Here is a 23,823-nt window from a genome sequence, read left to right as displayed (position 1 = left end):
CAGGTGAGACTAGCCTCGCGTCACCAGGCTCTTCAGACAAGCGAAGAGCCTGGTGTCTGTTTACTCCGAATTCTGTCTGCATTCTGGTTCCCGTCTGTAGCGGAGACCGAAATCACCAAATTCACCAAAATAAAAGTGTTCACCAATATAAAACTTATAAAATAAACATTAACTTGTAATACAATAAAAGCGAAATGTTAACTTAATGGCTCAGAGACTTTCTTGTAAATTATATTCCTTAAATTAAAGAGTTTCACCGCATTTTATTAGCTCAGTGCTTTTATTTTGACAGAAAGGTCTGTCTCTCTCGCCCTGGATCCGTTTCCTACCAAAACAGCGAGTCAACGGCCCCAGACTAAGGTGAGACAGGTAGAGACAGGTAGAGACAGGTGAGGTCACTCAGGTGAGCTGGTCAAAGATGACTCACCGTGGGACGAAGCGGCCCAGTGACGGCGCCGACATCCTGGCGTTGCGCGGCGTCCTGTGTCTCGCTCGGTCTCCGTTGTCACTGCAACAGAAACAGAAACAGACCGGTTACTGTGGCAACGGCATCGTCCACCTGTGCCGCCGGACGGCCAGAAGGTAGTCATGACAACGAGCAGCGATGTCATGTCAGTGTCTTCCTACTCACTCCAGCTCCTCAAAGTCCACGTCGCTGTTGTCCATGGCGCTGGACGGGTTGGGGGCGGGGCCGTCGGACGACGACGACATCGCCCGCAGCCGGTTCTGCTGATACCTGAGCGAGCGCTGGCGGATGCTGTCCCGTCTGGACAGGTACTGGATCATCCTCTGGGCGTAGTATGCAGCCGGAGACAACCTGCACCGGCAGAGGACAGAGGACAGAGGACACGGTCAGGGGACAGAACCCAACTGGGTCTGAACTGGGGCGATATTTTTTTTCTCCGTAGGATAGGTCCGGGAAAGTTCCGCCTTTCCCACCTCTGATTGGCTAGATGGGCTCCATTTTCGACTCTGATTGGCTAGAAGGGCTCTCGCCTGATTGGTTGTTTGTTTTGGCTGTGAAACGGCTGTGAAATGCAGGCTGTCGGCAAAGTGTGATAAGTGCCTAGATCTACCTGGACTCTCTCTACTTATCTGGCCTGTCTAGCCTCTACCTGCTCTTTTTACTTAAAGCAGAAGTAAGCAATCCCGTCGTTTTGGCTAATGCTGCGTTCCAGGCAGGCTTTTGAAACCGTAAATTACAGCTTCAAGTCACGACTTAGTAGCGTTCCAGGCAACTCACTCGTGTTTCTCCGACCTGTTTTACCTGTGAAAGTCACTATAACGGCCACTCGTAACTTCTGACCCGTGAACTCGTACCAGATCGAACTGGTACGACTTCACAGGTCGGAAAAACACGAGTTACGAGTTGCCTTGAACGCACCATAACAGTCCTCGTCCCTACGTCACCACATTCAGGCGCATCCCTTGGCTGCACACACAGAGAGGACTGCCCCTTTATGCCGTTCTCTCTCCTCATTGGATAAAGGTTGTAGGATACAAGGAAAGTTTTCTCCTGGGCTCAGAGCAGAGCAGAGTGACTGACAGACCCGTGTTTCAGACCAAACACTCTATAGAAGTGATTGCTGTCGGAAGATACAACTATTTAAGACTTAGATTAACACAAATATATCACTTACTTCTGCTTTAACTTAACCAACTCTTTTCTTCATTGCCTAAACCCAACCAATGGCACAATTACACTTCTCTCAAACTCAAAATGTAAACTTGGAATATAAATTTAAAAACTAAATTTATTGGAATGTGAAACCAGCGGGGGATCAAACTCGGATTCACCACACCGCAGGCGAAAACGCAAACCGCTACGCCATGGTGCCAGAACACACTAGAAGTTTCAGTTTGTGTATATTTTAGTTTACTGCAGTACTGTTGTGAGATGACGTTACACGGCCAAATCAAACAACCAATCGGAGGAGAGTTCATCTCGCCAATCAGAGGCGGGGAAGGCGGGGACTTTCCCAGACCTATCCTACGAAAAAAAATATTGCCTGAACCGGGGGGGCGGGGTCAGCTCACCTGGCGGGGTCGGGGTAGATGGGGTGGTCTCTAGATCCCGACATGTCGTAACGAGACAACGACAACAGAGACGATTCCAGAAGTCGCCTGTAGGACAGAGACAGACAAGTGAGACATCGTCTCTTTTCTTTCGATCCTCTCATCAGCTCCAAACTCACTCGTCTGCACCTCTGTCAAGGACTACAGCTGGTTTTCACCACAGCGTCATTAACATGAAAAGAACAACAACAGTCTCAGATCAGTGGTCCCTGTTGTCCGTGTGTTTTTAAATTTAGCGGGTTTGATTCTCGTGTCGGAAGTTGTGCTCGTGACTCTTCCAGCAGTGACGACACTCTGGCCAGTCAAAGGAAGGCAGTCGGGTGACGTCACGTTTAGTATCGCTTCGGCTCGCTTAGAACCAGGTGTTACCAAAAAAGTACCGGTACCATGTACTAGTGGAAAAGCAAAAAAAACGAGTAGAGCCGAGCCGTGCCATACCATACTGCGGTAGTGGAAAAGCGCCATAAGAGCGGTTCCAAAGCCCCAGATGACTAGGAAAACAAAGCAGTTCACGTCCCACCACCCACAGGAAGGTTGAGAAGGGGCCGGTACATTGTGATTTGGGTGGAAAACAACCCAATCCCTGGACAACAACTCTGGCTTTAGGGACATGGGATGTCACCTCGCTGGGGGGGAAGAGCCTGAGCTCGTGCGGGAGGTTGAGAGGTACCGGCTAGAGATAGTCGGGCTCACCTCCACGCACAGCCTGGGCTCTGGAACCCAACTCCTTGAGAGAGGTTGGACTCTCTTCCACTCTGGAGTTGCCCACGGTGAGAGGCGGCGAGCTGGTGTGGGCTTGCTCATAGCTCCCCAGCTCAGCCGCCATGTGTTGGACGAACGAGAGGGTCGTTTCCCTGCGCCTTTGGGTCGGAGACAGGTCTCTCACCATTGTCTCGGCCTACGGGCCGAACAGCAGTGCAGAGTACCGGCCTTCCTGGAGGCCCTGGAAGCTGCTCCAACCGGGGACTCCATCGTTCTGCTGGGGGACTTCAACGCTCACTAGGCAGCGACAGTGTTACCTGGAGAGGTGTGATTGGGAGGAACGGCCTCCCCGATCTGAACCCAAAACGAACACCATGTTGGAGCATAACGCCTGGGATCCACTGGCGTTCGTTTCGTCCGCCGCGACGCGGCTGCCAGTTCATTTTCTATGGGACGCGTCAAACCGTTAATGACGCGCCCGCAAAGCATTCTGGGTAGGCGGCGCGTCCGTTCGAGCAGTTGCGGCACGTCCAAAAGTTGACCGGAGCTCAACTTTATGCAAATGAACGCGTCCGACACAGGGTCACTGTCCAATGGGGAGCGAGATAGAGAACAGCTCGGGGGGGCGGGGGTCTGCTTGTCCACTGTCCGTTAACTCGCCGGTCTGTGTTCCCGCCTACCGAAGCGTCCGTTTTTTTGGAGGCGTCGCGTCCGGCAAGAAATCGCATTGACGCCAGTGGATCCTAGGCGTAAGGGTGTCCATCAGTGCACGAGGCACCAGGATACCCTAGGACGGAGGTCAATGATCGACTTTGTAGTCGTGTCATCTGATCTCCGGCCGTATGTCTTGGACACTCAGGTGAAGAGAGGGGCTGAGCTGTCAACTGATCACCACCTGGTGGTGAGTTGGATCCTCTGGCAGGGGAGGAAGCTGGTCAGACCTGGAAGACCCAAGCGTATCGTGAGGGTCTGCTGGGAACGTCTGACAGAATCCCCTGTCAGGGAGGTCTTCAACTCCCACCTCCGGGAGAGCTTTGACCAGAGGGAGGCTGGAGACATTGAGTCTGAATGGACCATGTTCTCCACTTGCATTGTTGATGCGGCCGTCTGGAGCTGTGGCCGTAAGGTCTCCGGTGCCTGTCGCGGTGGCAATCCCCGAACCCGGTGGTGGACACGGGAAGTAAGGGATGCCGTCAAGCTGACGAAGGAGTCCTACCGAGCCTGGCTAGCTCGGGGGACTCCCGAGGCAGCTGACGGGTACCGGCAGGCCAAGCGGACGACAGTGCTCCGCCAACACTGTTTACAGTGGAGGAGGGGAGCTGTTGACCTCGACTGGGGATATCGTCGGGCGGTGGAAGGAATACTTCGAGGATCTCCTCAATCCCACTGACACTCCTTCCGTAGAGGAAGCAGAGGCTGAGGACTCAGAGGTCGATTCATTCATCACCCAAGCTGAAGTCACTGAGGTAGTCCGGAAGCTCCTCAGCGGCAAGGCACCGGGGGTGGATGAGATCCGCCCTGAGTACCTCAAGTCTCTGGATGTTGCGGGGCTGTCGTGGCTGACACGCCTCTGCAGCATCGCGTGGCGGTCGGGGACAGTGTCTCTGGACTGGCAGACCGGGGTGGTGGTCCCTCTCTTCAAAAAGGGGGACCGGAGGGTGTGTTCCAACTACCGGGGGATCACACTCCTCAGCCTCCCGGGGAAAGTCTATTCCAGGATACTGGAGAGGAGAATTCGGCCGATAGTCGAACCTCGGATTCAGGAGGAACAATGCGGTTTTCGTCCTGGCCGAGGAACACGGGACCAGCTCTACACCCTCCGCACGGTGCTCGAGGGCTCAAGGTGGTTTGCCCCCTCCAGGCCGGGGGAGAGTTCCTGCCTCAGACGGAGGAGTTTAAGTATCTTGGGGTCTTCACGAGTGAGGCAAGGATGGAATACAAGGAGGAGCTGAGCCGCAAGGCGAACCTCTCAATTTACCGGTCAATCTACGCCCCACCCTCACCTACGGTCATGAACTCTGGGTCATGACCGAGAGAACGGGATCTCAGATACAAGCGGCTGAAATGAGCTTCCTCCGCAGGGTGGCAGGGCGCTCCCTTAGAGACATGTCACCCGGGAGGAGCTCGGAGTAGAGCCACTGCTCCTCCACATCGAGAGGAGCCAGCTGAGGTGGCTCGGGCACCCGTATCGGATGCCTCCTAGACGCCTCCCTCGGGAGGTGTTCCGGGCATGTCCAACCAGGAGGAGGCACCAGGGAAAGACCCAGGAGGACTATGTCACTCAACTGGCCCGGGAATGCCTTGGGATCCTCCGGGAAGAGCTTGAGGAAGTGTCTGGGGAGAAGGAAGTCTGAGCGTCTCTGCTCAGACTGCTGCCCCCGCGACCCGGACCCGGAGAAATGGAAGATGATGGATGGATTTCAGATCTTCATTAAATGTAAGGTATGATCGTGTCTATGGATACTCTCATTCATCCAGGTCATCGTTCTTTTCTGGGCAAATTGAATCGTAGGCAACTGGACTTGTATTTGTCTGGGAAGACTAGTCCGCACTAGTTGGACTACGTAGTTGGTCCAACTAGTGTGGACTAGCGAGACTTGTTGTGTACAAACTGATGAAGCCCCTTGGATAAGAGGCGAAACGTCTTCCCAGACAAATACAAGTCCAGTTGCCTACGATTCAATTTGCCCAGAAAAGTAAGGTATAATCACATAATTGCAATTAACAGAAGGTAAAGAAAGACATGAAATGCACAGTTAGACAGGTGTTAGACAGGTGTTAGTCAGGTGTTAGTCAGGTGTTAGACAGGTGTCAGACAGGTGTTAGACAGGTGTTAGACAGGTGTTATCCAGTGCTGTCACAGACACCCACCTCCTCAGAGAGTCCTCGTCGGGGGGGTCCACAGGCATTTCTTGGCTTAAGGCGTCCGGCGGGTCGGCCGGGCGCCCGGCGGCGGCGGCCTGCCGGTACACCCGCTCCCACTGCGCCGTCTCCTGGTTGTAGACCAGACCCACCGTCTGCTCGGTGGCCGGGCCGGCGGCGGGGGGGGGGGCGATGGGGAACGACACAGACCCCCCCGCCCCCGGCCCCCCAGGGCCAGAGGGAGGCGGCGGCTCGCTGGGCTCGGCCGGCGGCGGAGCGTCGAGCGTCCTCCTGCTGTCCTCGGACTGCCAGGGGGAGGAGGAGGGGGAGGGGGCGGTGGGGGGGTCGAGGGGGGGGGCGGAGGAGGAGGAGGAGGTGGACGACGCCTGGTTGGTTCGCTCCCAGCGCTGCGAGTCGTGGTTGAAGGTGAGCAGGTTGTGACAGGCGCGGCAGCGGTTCAGGTGTCCTCTGGAGGAGGGGGAGGGGGGGGGCACGTTGTTCTCCAGGCTGGAGGAGGGGGGGGGCGGCGGCGGGGGGGGGAGGGGCGGCTGGTAGTGGATGATGGTGGGGGGGGCCACAGAGGAGGAGGAGGAGGAGGAGGAAGGCCCCGGGCGCTCAGGGTCCATGTTGTTGTTGAGCAGCTCCTGGCTCGGGTCCGGCCCCCCTCCATCCAGGGCGCCGCCCCCCCCCCAGCGGCCCCCCCCCCCCCTCTAGGGCGCCGCCCCCCCCCCAGCGGCGGCTCCAGGTCCTGCATGCGGTCGAACTCCATGAAGTAGCGGCTCAGGTTGCACTGCAGCACGTTCCTGAACGACGCCGTGTTGCTGCTGCTGCTGCGCGAGCCGCCGCCGCCGCCGTCCCAGAACGGGTGGTGGCCGCTGCTCGTCCCCGCCACGTCCCGGGCGCCGCCGCCGCCCCCGACCCCCCCGTCCTGCTGGGGGAAGCCCCGCCCCTCGGTGGCGGAGGTGTAGACGGGGGCGTGGGCGGAGCCGTCCTGCTGCCGCAGCACCGACAGGAGGCTGATGGAGGAGGAGGAGGAGGTGCGGGGGGGCAGCACGCCGCCGCCGCCCGCCCCCGCCGCCGCGCCCCCCTCCCCCCTCATGCCCAGCAGGCTGCAGGTCCAGTCCGGCCCCGGGCGGGGGGGCGCGGCGGCGGCGGGGGGGTTGAGCGAGGCGGCGGCGCTGTAGTAGACGGAGGTGAAGGCGGAGGCGCGCTCCGACGGCGGCCGCGGCTCGGTGCGCGCCGAGGAGAAGGTGGAGGGAGGGGGGGGCTGGGGGGGGTCGGGGGGCGTTGCCGAGGAGGAGCCGGGGGGGGCGCTGTTGCCGCGGCCGACGGAGCAGCGGCTGCACATGCAGACCATCCCCAGGTGCTGCGTGCAGCCGCGCTCCGAGCTGGGGTACTGGGCCAGAGGCATGCTGGGAGATTCTCCCACGCCGCCGCCGATGCCCCCCCCGACCCCCCCACCCACGCCGCCGTCCCCCAGGGGGCGGGGCTGCTCGCCGCCGCCGCCGCCGGCCGCCTGCGCCCCCGGCGAGCGAGACGACAGGATGTGCAGGAAGTTGTGGAGGATGGGCGTGCGGCGAACCGGCTGCGTGGGCAGGAAGGAGCGCTGGCGGAAGTGAGGCATCTCCACGCTGTCCATGGGAACCTCCGAGTCGTCCTCACTCTGGGGGGGGGGGGAGGGGAGGGGGGGGGAGAGGTCAGCAGGCCACGCCCACAACGCCATATACCAACTGTACACACACCTGTCAGGTAAATGTGAGTCTCACCTGCTGATTGGACGGATTCACGATCGCTGTCAGCAGGTTGTGGCCGAGAGGGTCGAACCGCACCAACCTGAACACACACAGACACACACACACAAAGACATACAGAGACACACACAGTAAGAATGTGAAATCTAACCAGTTTTATATGTTTATAGAATAAAAAATGTTGTCAATGGGGCTTTTTTTACCATAACGATCCAAAATGTCCTGATTCTTAACTCATTGAGTGCCAACCACGTAATTTCTCGTTTTTCGTTCCAAAAACGTAATTTTACGTTTTTTGCTTTTTTTATTTATTATGAAACTAGACACTTTAACACACCGTATGTGTAAATTTGGGGACTCTATGATGAGCAGAACTGAAATAGATGACGATCAAAAACTCATGGAAGTTCTGGAAGTTTTTATCATAACTCGGCTTTTGCAAACGGAGTTCTGCATGTGGATGCAGCGCAGCTTCTCTGCTCTGGGGTTATGGTGAGAGGAGGACCTGAATAAATGTTGAACGGTCCCTTTAAGGTTTCTTTTATTTTGAAACTCTCCCTTAGCCATTAGCCGTTAGCCGCTGGCCGTTAGCCGCTAGCCATTAGCTATTAGCCGCTGGCCGTTAGCCGCTGGCCGTTAGCCGCTAGCCGTTAGCCGCTAGCCGTTAGCCGCTGAACCCACCGGACTCTCTCGGTGTCGCTGCCCGTCTTGACCACGGCGAAGGGCTCGGGGCGGCTCCAGTCCCAGAAGTGCAGCTCGTTGTTGGTGGCGATGAGCAGCAGCTGCGCCGTGGGGTGGAAGGCCAGCGAGGCGATGGCCACGTTGCTGTCGGTGAACCAGCTCTCACTGCCGCCCTGAGGACACACACACACACACACACACACACACACACGGGTCAGCTGACCTCATCGCCTCATCGCCATCACCCAGAGCACTGTGGGTAAACACCGTCACCGTGGAAACGTGAGCGGCTCGGCTCATTTCCATGTGCTAACAGCAGTTTTGAATATCTGGGATGACATCATCATCATCGTCGTCGTCGTCGTGCTGTGTGGTTATTAAAGTTATTCAAAATCCTGAATCTTGAGTATTTATTTCTAAACAACATCACGACTCCTCAGCCTTTAAGAGTATTTTATGTTTTAGGGACGGGCGATGGGTTTAGAATCATCCAATAGTCGTTCAAAGAAAAAGAAAAATCAAATTTGTTTATGAGACGATTTGTTCTAGGATGAGTTTACCACAAGTTGTGTGTCTACTTGTTCTGTTATTGGTCAGTGTAGCCCAAAAATGTAAAATGTTGCACACTAAAATGTGAATTTAAAACATTATAGTTTCTGCATTTATCAAAGTATTTATCAGTAATACAGTGAAATGAGAGGAAATGTGAAAATTTACTTTGCAAGTCGATTTCAGTGTGCACACCTGTCACCTGTCCAACACACTGTGACTTCATAAGACTAAAACTGTTTAGTGAGGTAGATCCTGGATGGCTGGCAGGGGCGCCGGAAGTGGGGGTGCGGCAGGGGCTGCAGCACCCCCTGGTGGCGAAAGTTGAAAAATTGCGATGACAATAAAATGATAGATTATAAATATTTGTGGTTGCTGTTTCTGTTCCACAACATTGTAAGCCATACTTGAGATGAACCACTTTTTGTTAACAATTGTGTCCCCACCACAAAATTAACTTAACATTATCCTAATGAAGAATGACGAAAAAATGTTGATAAACTATAGGCAGCCGAAGCAGTGTGCACGGCGCGGAGCTTCTGCCGGAGCCAACTCGCAACAATATAGCTTTGATTAGGCTACAGTAGTTCTCAGACTCTCTCTGTCATCTCCCCCTTTGGAGAAAGAGGAGTTTTCAAGCTGCACCGTGGGGAGGGGGGCGAGAGGGGTCTCTTGAGGGGGGCTGGTGGGGAGAGAGGAGGTCGATTGTACCGGATAAGACAGCATCCGATATGTTTGGGTGCAACAAAGTCACTGTTAACAAAATCAACATCTAATCTAATCTGTCCCTTCAAAATAAAGTTTGTAACGTGTGTTTGGAGCAGCTGCTGACAGATGTGCAGCTGACAGTGACAGTTTCCTCCCTCCCTCACGTCTTAACGACGGGACAAAGTCTCTTGGACATATAAGCCTATATTCTGTGTTTTTCCTCTCTTTAACCGTCTCATTTCAGTTTTTGCCGGTTGGAAATCATCTGGTGCGCACCCGCTGTTTCTCTGGCGCTTGCTCACTCACTCACTCTCGATGCGCATATGTTATAAAAAATAAAAATAAAAAGGAAAAAACACAGATGCGCAAATTGAAATGACCTACTGTAGTGAATGTAGTCTAACAATTCAGTGACCAGCTGATCACCAGCTTGTCGTGCCCCACCTGTCACGTCTGAACACAACTACGGGCTTCTTTTTTTTTTTTTTTGCCGTGGTCCGGTGCAGAATTAATAAAAACAAATAATGCTCGTCAGTCCGACCGCATGGGGTCCAGGGTCTAGGCTTCAACACTGGTCGGACCTGGTCGGGTATCTGGAGCCAGAACCGGTCCACTAAAGACCAGAGTCTGTTTGAGAACGGCAGCCTACTGTCTGGGAGACGTTGTCAGGTGCGGTGTTACGGTGCGACGGGGGGGGGGTACAGAACCCCCCCCCGCACCCCCTGGCGAAAACTTCTTCCTGCGCGTCTGATGGTTGGACGATGCTGAGAAGCTAAAACATCTTCTTCAATTTAATATATTTGCATTTTCTATATTTCTTGAAAAGTCCTGGGCAACGAGACGAAGAGCGACGTTCAGATGAGAACTGACAGGAATCTGAAGTTGTTTATTCAGCGGGTAACACCAACAGGAAGGACTAAGGTCTAGTTTTACATTTGTCAGTGAATGTGTCTTGTAATTCCATATGGGATGGATCCACAGTGGTGGCATGACACCAAAATAAAACATTCATTCATTCATTCCATGGGTGCAGATCCCAGAATTTCTGAAAAACATGAATTGTCCCCCCCAATAAAAATACCCCAAACTATTCAAAATTGAACAAATGTATTTTCAGACTTCACATTCTTCACATTTTAGATTCGCATCTAAAAAGAAATGGTGGAACATAATGTTTGACAAATATATTTCTGACTCCACATCCCATCTCTGGTCTCTGGTCTCCTCCACTACGATGCAGATGAACGGATAGTTTCTTACAGACATCAGCAGGCTTTAAAGAAACGACCCCCTCAATCTTAGGGCTTCATATTTGGATATTCATCCATATCGATTAATCATGCATAAAGTAGTCCCATACACTGGGAGAATAGGAAGATGGGGAGAAGAACTGGGGATCTGGGAGGGTCAGAGGGAGGCGAGAGATAAGAACGTGAGTAGATATTATATGTCTGAGACCCTTAACATTATAATTTACTAGTGATACGTGCTAGGCAATGGCAAGGCAAGGCAGTTTTATTAGTATAGCCCGTTTTTACCAACAGTTTGTCTCAAAGGGCTTTACATCCCATCATAACAACATCCTCTGTCCTTAGACCCTCACATCCACTGAGGAAAAACTCCATGGAAAACCCTTTTAACAGGGAAAACCAGGAGAAAGCTCAGGGTGAGCAACAGAGGAGGGATCATCACCCAGGACAGAGATGTTGGTACAGACAAGACAGCGCTGTTGGCTGTTTAGGACAAATAAACAAGAAAGATAAGCACAATAAATGATTCCCTGTGCAGGACTTTTTGAATGATATGGCGAGCCTCTACCAAGTTGTGATTTATGGCAGGGCTTGACGCTAAGCTTTTTTCCAAGTAGCACTGTGCTACCATGCTGAAAAATTTAGTAGCACACAACATTTTTTAGTAGCACAATAAAAATTTTGTAGTTTTGGTGAAAATATCATTTTCAAACAAATAAAGTAGATTTAGCCTATAATTCTAACCCTGTAGACTAATTTTTAATGTTTTAACTGGCTCTTTGCCTTAACAAAAATCAGGAAAGACAAACAAGGCAAATATGTGTGAGAAAATAGAATATTTATTACAACCAATATTAGTTTTTAGTTTTACGCTGTATGTGTGTGCATGTGGCCCAGGGGTGGGGGTATTGATGAGCAGTGAACCTATATTTCCCTCAGTATAAAAAGCTGAACATTACATACAGGGCTCTATACTACACTAAGATTTTTTAGGAGCACAATGAAAAATGTTGTAGCAGGCTGTTTAAGCCTTAAATAATGCTGAGGGTCCAACATGACCCATTTTTACATTTGAGAACAGTAAAAACACCAAACATGTTTCCTCAACAACCTGTCACACAAACGGCTCCATGTTGCCCCTGTGTGATGTTCAGGGACAGGTCAGACAGGGAGCTTTGAGGTTGAAGTTTATATGAATGTTGCACTGTGAGACTGTGACCACATGTCAGCTGTTCTCACCGCGACAAGCGGTTTTTTTTTTTTTGGATAGCTCCGCGGTAGCCTCGGAGGCCACGTACCACCTAAGGGCTTCCTTCACCTGGGGCAGAGCTCCGTGTGAAACAGTAGGAAAGACACAGCCCGAGACCGTGTACCGGAGGAAGAAGCAGGTCGAACGTGCACGGAAAAAAAGCGCTTCGCACCGAATGTGCGCTGCTACGGTGTCGCCTTGGCGTGCATGACGCGCGTCTACCTTGAAAGTAATGTGCGGAAAAGACGTTACATCTGAACGGCCCCGATGTACACAAGCTTTAATCAATGCGACGGCCAAAATCACCAAACAGGCAGGGGGGGCGGGGCGGGGGGGATACTGCTCACGTTAAACAGCATGCAAAGCGGTGCATGCAGTTTCTGTCCGAGTCGCACTGATGCGACTGAATGCAATTTTTTATTCGCACGGGCTATTATCAACTCGCAAATGCGAGCAAAACTGTCGCACTGTCGAGCCCTGTATGGTGGCATGTTATGAGTTGCATACGGGCAAAAAAAAATAAAAATCACTTTTGTGTCCCCCCCAATCCTGACATTGTATCTGCCCCCCTGATTCATTCATTCATTCATTCATTCACAGACCCACACCCAGAGGTGGAGGCGTGTACTCACGTGCAGGTCCCAGATGCGGACCTCTCCGTCCAGGCAGCCGGACGCCACCAGGCCGGGGATGGTGGGGTGGAAGGTGACGCACCACGGCGTGCGGCGGTGCCCCACCAGGGAGTGGAGGCACTTCCCCGTCTTCACCTCCGTGATGTAGATGTTGTGGTTGACGTGAGTCGAGGCCATGAGCGTCCTGCGGGCACAGACATGGTCACCGTGACGACTGACAGGACAGCAGTGATGTCACCACTACACATTCTATAGGTTCGACTACTGGCAGAGAAATAACCGCCATCACTAGGAATTTATTAACTTCACAACACTGTAGCTGTGTCTCAGTTCAGGGGCTGCATCCTTCGGAGGGTGGATTTGAAGGCCGATTACGTCACAGCGCTGCGTGAAGGCTGTCTTGTCCCAATTCGTCTAAATTCGAAGGCTCCTCCAAATGCGTCCTCCTTTCCCCTGCATTCGGAGGATGCATCGCTACTATCCTTCGCGGCCTCCCGTATCCCAAGATGCTTTGCTGCACTGTTGTTGTTATTAGCAACCTAGCCGTTAGCTATCGAACGGAGCAGCTCTGTGCTGTAGCCACGGTAACCCGGCTCTGCGGCCGGCTCAGAGGCGTGGCTGCCCGCTGCTGAGCTCTGCTCTGCTCTGGCTGCACAGGTGAGGAGCGGAGGCAAAGCATCTTGTGTGTGACAACTTTTAATAAGAAAGCTATGAAAACACATTACTCTGCTCTTTATTCTCTACTCCCTTAACAGCCTGAAGCTTAGCCCCCTGGCTGCTGTTCAATGGTTAGTTTATTAGTATATTAATGATAACTGCCCTTGTATTTATTCTACTTCTTTAAAAAAAAAAAGAAGTGAGGAGCGGTAGAGCCGTTGCAAGCGCCACGTTTAAATGTTTAACGTCCGGCCGTTGTTTACGTTCGGCCGTTGTTTACGTTGGGATCAGGAAATGCTCTGAAGGCTAGACCGTCACATTTACCGACCGTTGATGCAGCCGACGGAGGAGGCTCCGAAGCCGTTGCCTCCGGAGACCGCGTAGGCTGGGTCCTCCGAAGGCTGCAGCCCCTGAATTGGGACACAGCTTGTGATATATACATATACAGCTCTGTTTAAAATGAAGAGAGCACTCTGGTTTTACTCTTTATAGGTATGTGTTTGAGTTAAATTAAATTAAACATTTTGGTTTTATTCTATCAACTACTGACAACATTTCTCGCAAAATTGAAATAAAAATATTGTCATTTAGAGCTTTTATTGGCTGAAAATGACTAAACTAGTCTAAATAACCAAACTATCAAGTCTTTTCAGACCTTGAATAATAATAATAATAATGCAAAGAAAACATGTTCATATTTATTCCTAAGAATATTTGAACTCAGGAAGAGTTTATAAACCAGTTTTAGTGGGATAATGTCGATGTTTAATCCCAGCAGTGGTTTTTATTTATAATCTTCCTATAAAACCAGATGTGGTTCAGGTGATGACCTCATCAGAGTCTCATTAAGGAGAATGAGTTAAAAAAGAAAAGAGAAGAATGACTGTCATACATGTAGAGATGCTTTTATAAGAAACATTTGTGAAAGTGCTCTCTTAGTTTTTTCCAGAGCTGTATATATAGAAATATAAATACATTACTGATTATATACGCTAAATATTTGAAGTATCTATTAATATATAATCAGTTATTGATCCCCAGGGGAAATGTTTGAAATATTAAAGTCATTAATCATCATCTAAACCAAACGACAGAAGAAGTTTATGACGACGTGACGTCTGTCTTCAGGCCGTTGAGTCCATGTTTGATCACAAACTGAAACTATCCATCACAAAGGTTTGAGACATGTTTGGTTTCTTACATCTGTATAATGTAACTTTAAGTGAATAATGTTTAACTTGTCACGTTGCACTTAGAGCTGAAACAATTAATCGATTATTAAATGAATCCTCAACTATTCTGATAATCTAATAATCAGTTTGAGTAGTTATTAAATAAAATAAAAAGCTCCAGATTCTCTGATTGCAGCTTCTTCAATGTGAATATTTCTGGTTTCTTTGTTCCTTTATGACAATAAACTGAGTCTCTCTTTGGTTTGTGGACAAAACAAGACATTTGAGGACGATGTCGTCTGGTGGTTTGAGAAACACTGGTTGGTTTATTGACCAAACAACTAATCGATTAATCGTTTAAATAATCTACAGGTTAATCAATAATGAAAATAATTGTTAGTTGCAGCTCTAGTTTTTAGCACTGAAAGTCAAACCCGTGTCAGACCACCACACTAACATTTCCTACCAGTTCATTGTGGTTCAGTTCATCCTAAACGGTTCAGATTGTGGTTCATTATCTTTGTTGGAAAGTGACATACTGAGGAATCTTTATGGTTAATTAACCGTCTCGTTTCATAAAGGGTTAATAGTGAGAAGGAGTAAAGGTGACATCAGTGAGTGACAGCTGCTTTCAGATGATAAAGATGAAGATGATCTCACCTGTCGGGGCTGAAGGCCAGCAGGAAGGTGGAGCGGGGGCTGTCAGGCAGCTCCACTTTCTGTCAGACACAAACACACAGACATGATGACGTCATGTAAACAGGAAGTCCCTCCCCCTCCTCTTCCCAACCAGCCAATCAGAGGCTGCTGTTACCCCTCCTCTCTTCCCAATCAGCCAATCAGAGCAGGGTTCCTACAGCTTAAGCCAAGTTAAATTTAAGACTTTTTAAGACTTTTTTAAAGCCACTTGAAATGAAATTTAAGACCGACTTCATAATAAACACAAATGCAGAAAAAAAAAAAGAAAAACCCCACATCAATTACATCATAGGGTTAGGGACAATTTGACCCACTTTCCTCTGTGATCCAAGGTAAAGTGACTGCTACATGAACATTGGATTGTGTCTCTTTCCAGCTGTCCTTTCAAAATAAATGTCTCTTTCCAGCTGTCCTTTCAAAATAAATGTCTCTTTCCAGCTGTCCTTTCAAAATAAATGTCTCTTTCCAGCTGTCCTTTCAAAATAAATGCAGAAAAAACAAAAAACACTGACTCTGGAGCTGGAGGCGGTGAGAGATTTAGCGTTGACGGCCGCCACTAACTTCTCTATGTCTGAATATTACCAATTATTTTGAGATTTGAGACTAATTACAATCATAAAATACAAACTTACCAAGTGTTAACATTTTTAAGACTTTTGAAAAATTGATTTAAGACATTTTAATGCCAATTAAGGCCTTGTTTTTAGATTAATGAATTCAATGCCTTTTAAGACTTTTTAAGGATCCGTAAGTATTCCCTGCAGAGGCTGCTGTTACCCCCCTCCTCTTCCCCACCAGCCAATCAGAGGCTGCTGTTACCCCCCTCCTCCTCCCCACCAGCCAATCAGAAGCAGCGTTGTTACCTGGCTCTGCCACTTCATCCAGCGGACCTTCTCCTCCACCAGCAGCTGCAGGAGCCTCTGGGAGCCGCGGGTCTGAGAGCCTCGCTCCCGGCTGCACAGGATCCTCACCGAGTTCCTCTGACGGGTCGCCATGACGACGGCCGCCTGGCGGGCCGCCCGGCGGGCCTGGGGGGCGGGGCCTCGGTGGCCGGGGCCTCGGCTGATTGGCTGCTCACTCCCACTGCTGCCAGTCCGTCGCCATGCAGGGTTTAGGCTGGAGGGGGGCAAAGGTCAAGAGGTCAAAGGTCAAGAGGTCAGCAACACCACAAACACACCCACAAGACTGGATCTCTGAACCAGAACCAAGACCAGGTCTCCTGACACCTGGTCCTGGACCTGGACCTGGTCCTAGTTCTGGTTCTGTGGGAGATTTACAGACTGAGGAGGACGAGTTCAAAATGCAGAGAAGGATGGTGCGTCCGGTCGTGACTGAGCCGAGGAAAGAGGGCGGAGCCTATAAACAGTCTGTGGGCGGAGCTACTCATTTATTCATTAGAAGTTGAATGGAGCTGATTAAACTAGTGAATTACTGCATTTACATGCACTTCAGTACCCCGATTTCAATCGGGTTTTTTAAGTACCCCGAATTTGTGTTTGTGCATGGAAACACCATTTCCCGATTCCAGAAATCGGGACAAGCTCATATCTCAGAGACAGCAACCCCGTCTCCTGACGTGCTGAGCCAGCCAGACTACTCCGTCACCTCGGGAGAGAAGACGGCCGTTAATTAACTTACCCGTAGGTTTTTAGATGTTTACTGCCGGCTGGTTATATTATTTTTAGGAGATAAATGCTGGTTTCATTGATGAAATCTAATAATTGTGGCAGTTGCCTTAGTTTGTTTGAATGAAAAGTGAAGCTTCATGTGTGTATTGGAGGAGCAGCGCTGCCTAACGTGTGTACAGAAATCACCACTTTTACATCAATAAATGCATGTTTTACAATGAACCGATCAGTCTGCATTGAATTTACCTTTCTTTTATTAAGTTATATAACATGGCAGCATTTTTAATTTGTAAATTTTCGGACCTATATTTCCTAGTAGTTGCGCTTCCTGTTGTAAATAATAAACATGAATGAAACACACATACGCACGTAAGACGCAGTAATCAGAAACCGGGATACTGTATTTATCATGTATACAGAGATACTGAATAACCGGGGTTCTCTAACTTCATGTAAACACCATACCCCGAATTTGATCAATAATCGGGGTACTTAAAAAACCCGATTGAAATCGGGGTACTGAAGTGCATGTAAACGCAGTCACTGATGCTGCTCTGGATCGAGTCCTTCCTCCTGTTCTGACTCTGTTCAACAGCAACAACTAGGGCTGTGACAAGATTTAACTTGACGATATTTCTCGTCGCGTTAAAAATCTATCTCGCGAGATTTATTTATTTTTCCGGGGAATCCGAGTGTCCGAGTAGTGAAATGGCACAGGGGGGGGGGTCGCTGCTGCCACTACTTAAAAAATTCCTACAGGAAACACTGCACATAATATCCTATTGTTTGCACTTGAAAAAAAGAAAAGAATATTTAATTTTATTTATTTTATTTTAACTTTTATACATTTTAGTTTTAGTTTCAATTTGTGGAAGAAGTTAAAAGCTCATGCTTACATCATGCATGTAAAGACTAGAAAGATAATAAAACATTTCAAAATGCATGTGCAACTCGGTTAAATAAAAGTCTGTTGGTCCAGTCATAGATTTTGTCATTGTGTAGTTTTCTTAAAATCTCGTTTCGTCTCGTTCTCGTGAGATGAGTGTATCGTCACACCCCCAGCAACAACATAGCCAGGAGAGAAGAGTTTACTAAAGGCCTGTCCCATGTAGACGCCTCTCTCTCTCTCTGGTAGAAGACGGCTCAGTTCAGCTGATATTAAAGACAAAACCAAAAAACAAAACACCAGTTGTCAGAGGAATCTGGGTTTGGACCGTTAGAACTGGTTCTTCTCTTATAGATGATCATTATGAAGATCTAACGGATATAATCGATCCTGGAGAAGAATCCTTTAACTCCGTTGTTGTGGTCTGTGTTTCCATCACCACGACTCTGTCCCTGAGGAGCTTCACCACTTCTATGTCCGTCTCCTTGGTAACAGTAACCACCGGTAGTGGGATTTCAAAATAAGAGCGTCTTAAGGGTACACTACAGCCGTAACCAAGGTAACGCTCTTCTCACTATCTGGGCTCCAGGTTATCGTTGAGACGACACGTCATCTCTCCTGAGCAGGTGATTGGCCGGTAGAAGACCGAGGCCACGCCCCCCCACCGATGACAACAGAGAAGTCCTCGGTGCGTAATCTCTGGTTGATGACAGATCAGACTACACAGATATCACCATGGTAACATGGTAGATGATAAATAACCTTATCCACCGCTCCATGGATTCATTTCTCACCGGCTTCTTCATTTCTCTCCGACTTAACGGATCTAAACCATCTTTAAGGATAATAATTTTGTCTTCATGGCGCCTCCGTGTTAACTCGTCTAAGGTGTCGACGTGTTTCATGTTGTTTTTTGTTGTCATGGTGACGACTTTGTTTCCAACAAGTTCTCACGGTTCTTCAGGGTTTATCCGTACAACATGGCCGACACTCCCCTCAATGATGTCAATGAATACTACCTATAGGCGTTAATACGAAAAACCACAATAGTGTGGCGTCTGGACCTGCTGGGCTCGGATCATCAAGGTTGTGTCCGAAATCATTCACTCATTCCCTCCTCCCTCCTCCCTATATAGTGAATTCAATATAGTGGACTATATAGTGACTCACTGGTCAAATAAAAAAACACTTTCGGACACTACTCCGCCGCACAGTTAATGACGTATTACGTTGCGTAATTAAAACGTTCCGACAGCGATTGTAACAGCTGGTGCAGGTACCATGGATACAAACATGGCAACGGCCGGTGTAGAGGAGTAAAGCAATATATTCAGCGGTAATATATATATTTAAGCATCTAAGATGTTCAATCAAACCCACATAGTTTGAAACAACATTCAAAACACACACAGCCAGTGTCACACTAAGCATAAAGCCCGCTAGCTTAATGCTAACGTTAATGTAAAACACCATAGACGGGCTAACAGAAATTAGCCTCGCTATCCAGAGTCTGTGGTCAGTTTATAACTCTTGTTAGGAAATTTGCTCTGACGTTTGTTGTGGGAGTCTGTGGAAGCTGCAACCGGACAACTCTGGCAGCTGGACACATTTATTGAGGCTGCTGCACTACTGCATTTATTTGGTAGCTACACCGGTCGTTCTGGACCGGTGTGTTAACGGCGTCGATCCGTGACCGCAATGCATGATGGGATATCTTGCTCCGGTTAGTGACCATGGGATGTTCACTACATTTCGCGGTGAATTGTGGGATAGATTCAGTCACTATATAGTGAACATTAATAATCACTAAACATTCGGACACCACTACAAAATGGCGTGGTCACTATATAGTGAGTAGGGGGGGATTTCGGACACACAGCAAGACTTTTAATAACTTGGTCGGGTCGGACCAAGGACGACTTCTTTTTATTTTATTTTGCCGTGGTCCGTCTGAGACTGAATGCAGCGGGTCCAGGTTTCTACATCTGAGGACCGGACCTGACCGGACCGGACCGAACTGGACCGGACTGGACTGGATCAGACCGGACCGGGTCTCTGAGAACTGTAGCAGGATGATTCAGTGATTCAATGAGGTAATAAATGTCTCTGTGGTCACCGACAGGATTCCCACTCTTTTCTTGAAATCATTTTCCAGCACTTTTCCAGGACGTTTCCAGGACGTTTCCAGCTGCTCCAGTCTGACAGTATGACATCACGCCAACACATCCTCCGTCCCATTCAGGCTGTGGAGCTTATTATTTTGTACATTTAACCAGTTTGTTTTGTTTCTCCCTCATCCTCTCTCCCAGAAGTCTGGTTTAATAAAGATGTGCAGTCTGTGGCTCCAACTCATCTATGACACAATAATCTCTTACATGCTTAGAAATTAAGACAATTTTATCATAGAACAACGCAAAACCATGTTGTTTTAGTTTTTAAACCACAGCTACAACAGTTCTCTATCTGTCCCTCATCAGAGAAGAAACACTCAGCAACTCCATGTCCATAGTTTTCTCTCTAGGAACGTCTTTGGGACAGAAATCCTCCGTGAGGTCTGAAACAGTCAAACTGAGCTCTGGCAGCTGCTGTCATGATGGGATCAATCATTTTCCAGGACAACTCAAAGCTTTTCCAGGACATTTTAACTGTTTTTCTCAATTTCCATGTGTTTTCCATGACTGGAAAATTGGTCAACCATTTTCCAGGTTTTCCAGGTTTTCCAGGACGCGTGGGAATCCTGCACTGAGTGGTCTCTGTCACTACCCGATCTGTGACAGCTACGTACGGCAACTCCACTTGGACAAACTTAGTTGAATTGACTTAGGATCTTATTGACATAGGATTTTATAAAAAAACACTTTGGTAACACTTTACAATAAGGGTCCCTTAATTAACGTTAGTTAGTACATTATTAAGCATTAATTAACTGTTTACAGTTATATTAACAATCATTATTATGTATTACTTAGGATTAGGAAACACATTAATGAATGTAGTCTGTTAGTAAGCAGTTAATTAATGTTTACTACTCAAAGTTAGTTAATAAATTAAAAGTTGAATAATGTAATTAGTTATCATTATGTATGCATTACTCAGCATTAAGTAACACATGCGTTTATATATTAATGCTTAATAATGCACTAACTAACGTTAATTAAGGGACCCTTATTGTAAAGTGTTACCAAAACTTTATTAGTAATGTAAATTGAGGGTTGGTTGTGGTGGTTTGGATCTTGATGCTCAGAAAACAGGAACAGCGTCTTTTCTCGCCGGCCTCATCACCATGACAACCACAACTACCACAACGCAGCTGTCTTGTGACGGACGTCCGCGTTTTTTTTGTTTAAAAAAAAAAATCATTTCCACAGTAGGCTACCGCATTTTAAATGTACAGAACTTTAATAAGCAGACTTCTGCTTGTAGGTAAATCAGGCAGCGACCTGATGAAGTTTGTCCAAGTGGAGTTACCGTAGGCAGCTGTCCAAGATGGCGGCTGCGCAGACCAGTATTGTCACAAATCAGGTAGCGATGCAGATCGGGGAGTGACAGGGGGGTTGACCTCCTCTTCCTCCTCCTCCTCCTCCTCCTCCTCTTCTTCCTCTCTCTCCTCCTCTTCTTCCTCTCTCTCCTCCTCCTCTTCCTCTCTCTCCTCCTCCTCTTCCTCTCTCCTCTTCCTCCTCCTCTTCTTCCTCTCTCTCCTCCTCCTCTTCCTCCTCCTCTTCCTCCTCCTCCCCCTCTCTTCCTCCTCCTCTTCCTCCTCCTCCCCCTCCTCATCTCTCCTCTTCTTCCTCCCCCTCTCTTCCTCCTCCTCTTCCTCCTCCTCCCCCTCCTCATCTCTCCTCTTCTTCCTCCTCTCTCCTCCTCCTCTCTCCTCTTCCTGTCTCCTCCTCTTCCTCCTCTCTCTTCCTCTTCTTCCTCCTCCTCAGCAGGTTGTGTTCACCTGAAGGGGGCGTGGCCTCACCTGGCCTCAGGTGCTGCTGTCATCAGTCCCTGACCCAGAGTTACCATGGTAACTGACTCCAGCTCCATGGTAGTAGGCTACCATAACGACCAGAGTTAACCCTGAAGTTTCCTCGTTACCACGGTGATGCTGCTCCACGGACAGGACAATGTGTGTGTCTTTTTGTCTGTCTGTGTGAGCAGGGTTCCTACAGCTTAAGTCAAGTTAAATTTAAGACTTAAGACTTTTTTAAAGCCACTTGAAATGAAATTTAAGACCGACTTCATAATAAACACAAATGCAAAAAAAACAAAAAACGTCACCACATCAATTACATAGAGTTAGGGACAATTTGACCCACTTTCCTATGTGATCCAAGGTAAAGTGACAGCTACATGAACATTGGATTGTGTCTCTTTCCAGCTGTCCTTTCAAAATAAATGTCTCTTTCCAGCTGTCCTTTCAAAATAAATGTCTCTTTCCAGCTGTCCTTTCAAAATAAATGTCTCTTTCCAGCTGTCCTTTCAAAATAAATGTCTCTTTCCAGCTGTCCTTTCTAAATAAATGCAAAAAAAGTCAGAAAAAAAAAAAACACTGACTCGGGAGCTGGTGGCGGTGAGAGATTTAGCGTTGACGGCCGCCACTAACTTCTCTATGTCAGAATGTTACCAATTATTTAGAGATTTGAGATTAATTACAACCATAAAATACCACTCACCATGTGTTAACATTTTTAAGACGTTGGAAAAACTGATTTAAGACATTTTAATGCCAATTAAGGCCTTGTTTTTAGATTAATGAATTCAATGCCTTTTAAGACTTTTTAAGGATCCGTAAGAACCCTGGTGTGTCTTTCTGTTTGTGTGTCTTTATGTCTCTATTTGTGTCTCTGAGTGTGTGTGTGTGTGTGTGTGTGTGTGTGTGTGTGTCTCAGTTTGTGTCTTAGTGTGTGTCTTTCTGTCTCTGTGTGTGTTTGTGTGTCTTTCTGTCTCTGTGTGTGTTTGTGTCTTTCTGTTTGTGTCTTTCTATCTCTGTGTGTGTTTGTGTGTCTTTCTGTCTCTGTCTGTGTTTGTGTGTCTTTCTGTCTCTGTGTGTGTTTGTGTGTCTTTCTGTCTCTGTGTGTGTTTGTGTGTCTTTCTGTCTGTGTCTTTCTATCTCTGTGTGTGTTTGTGTGTCTTTCTGTCTCTGTCTGAGTTTGTGTGTCTTTCTGTCTCTGTCTCTGTGTGTGTTTGTGTGTCTTTCTATCTCTGTGTGTGTTTGTGTCTTTCTGTTTGTGTCTTTCTATCTCTGTGTGTGTTTGTGTCTTTCTGTTTGTGTCTTTCTGTCTCTGTGTGTGTTTGTGTGTCTTTCTATCTCCGTTTGTGTGTCTTTCTGTCTGTGTGTCCGTTTGTGTCTCTATTTGTATCTTGTCTCTTTGTGTCTGTCCCACATAAACACCCTGAAGCTTCGTTTCTACTCATCTGTCCCAATATGTCTATGTATCTCTGTCTTTCTGTCCCTCTTACGTTACCCGCAGCAGCTAGCAGCAGCTAGCCGCCGTTAGCCGCTGTTAGCAGCTACATTAGCTTGTAGCTTGTTCCGGTTTTCACCCAGAAGCAGAAAAAAAACAACAAACCTCCGATTTTTACAGGATTTTTCTCTCGAACCGACCAGATCAACATCAACCACCAGAACCAGAACCACCAGGCCCGGTAGGACAGAACCCAGTCTCTGTGTGTGTGTGTGTGTGTGTGTGTGTGTGTGTGTGTGTGTGTGTGTGTGTGTGTGTGTGTGTGTGTGTGTGTGTGTGGCCTACCGTCGCTCTCCGGCGCTGCTGCTGCCATCACATCACAGGAGCTAACAGGCTACTAACAAGCTAACAAGCTAACAGGCTAACGGCGGCAGAAAAACGGCCGTTTCTGCCTTGAACATCGGTGTGTTGTGTCGGTGAGGGGGGACTCGAACCGGGTCCGCCGGGCTCAGCAGCAGACCGCCTCCATCTGTGTGATCTGGACCCGGGACCGGAGCGGAACGGAGCGGGGATCGGGGCTTCTGGGTCCAGTGTTTGATTAGCTGCTGCTGCTGCACCGACACCCAACCGCTGCTGCAGCGGAACCAGCTAGCTCCTAGTTAGCCGTTAGCCACATACACAGGCTGAGCAGCAGAGCGCCGAGCGATGAACCAGCTAGCTCCCAGTTAGCCGTTAGCCACATACACAGGCTGAGCAGCAGAGCGCCGAGCGATGAACCAGCTAGCTCCTAGTTAGCCGTTAGCCACATACACAGGCTGAGCAGCAGAGCGCCGAGCGATGAACCAGCTAGCTCCTAGTTAGCCGTTAGCCACATACACAGGCTGAGCAGTAGAGCGCCGAGCGATGAACCAGCTAGCTCCCAGTTAGCCGT

The 23,823-nt window shown here is 48.8% G+C and overlaps 1 protein-coding gene across 1 annotated transcript in view; it reads right to left on the bottom strand.

Annotated features, from left to right (window-relative positions):
* The window catches only part of ambra1b (autophagy/beclin-1 regulator 1b), a 32,185-nt gene extending 8,833 nt beyond the window's left edge, over nucleotides 1-23,352 (bottom strand). Inside the window, exons 1-11 of the mRNA XM_085780325.1 lie at nucleotides 23,238-23,352; nucleotides 15,852-16,104; nucleotides 14,950-15,008; nucleotides 12,461-12,644; nucleotides 8,073-8,245; nucleotides 7,407-7,473; nucleotides 6,363-7,303; nucleotides 5,650-6,315; nucleotides 2,038-2,124; nucleotides 632-817; nucleotides 428-508 (exon numbers count right to left, since the gene is read on the bottom strand). Coding sequence (XP_085636451.1) covers nucleotides 428-508; nucleotides 632-817; nucleotides 2,038-2,124; nucleotides 5,650-6,315; nucleotides 6,363-7,303; nucleotides 7,407-7,473; nucleotides 8,073-8,245; nucleotides 12,461-12,644; nucleotides 14,950-15,008; nucleotides 15,852-15,983 — 2,576 coding nt within the window. The 5' untranslated portion in view covers nucleotides 15,984-16,104; nucleotides 23,238-23,352. The remainder of the gene's footprint in view (nucleotides 1-427; nucleotides 509-631; nucleotides 818-2,037; nucleotides 2,125-5,649; nucleotides 6,316-6,362; nucleotides 7,304-7,406; nucleotides 7,474-8,072; nucleotides 8,246-12,460; nucleotides 12,645-14,949; nucleotides 15,009-15,851; nucleotides 16,105-23,237) is intronic.
* Nucleotides 23,353-23,823: the final 471 nt, after the last annotated feature.

The sequence above is a fragment of the Trachurus japonicus genome, chromosome 6 (assembly GCF_045865225.1).
Source record: "Trachurus japonicus isolate A0001 chromosome 6, Traja_1.0".
Classification (NCBI taxonomy): domain Eukaryota; kingdom Metazoa; phylum Chordata; class Actinopteri; order Carangiformes; family Carangidae; genus Trachurus; species Trachurus japonicus.
This window is presented reverse-complemented; position numbering and strand designations above follow the sequence as displayed.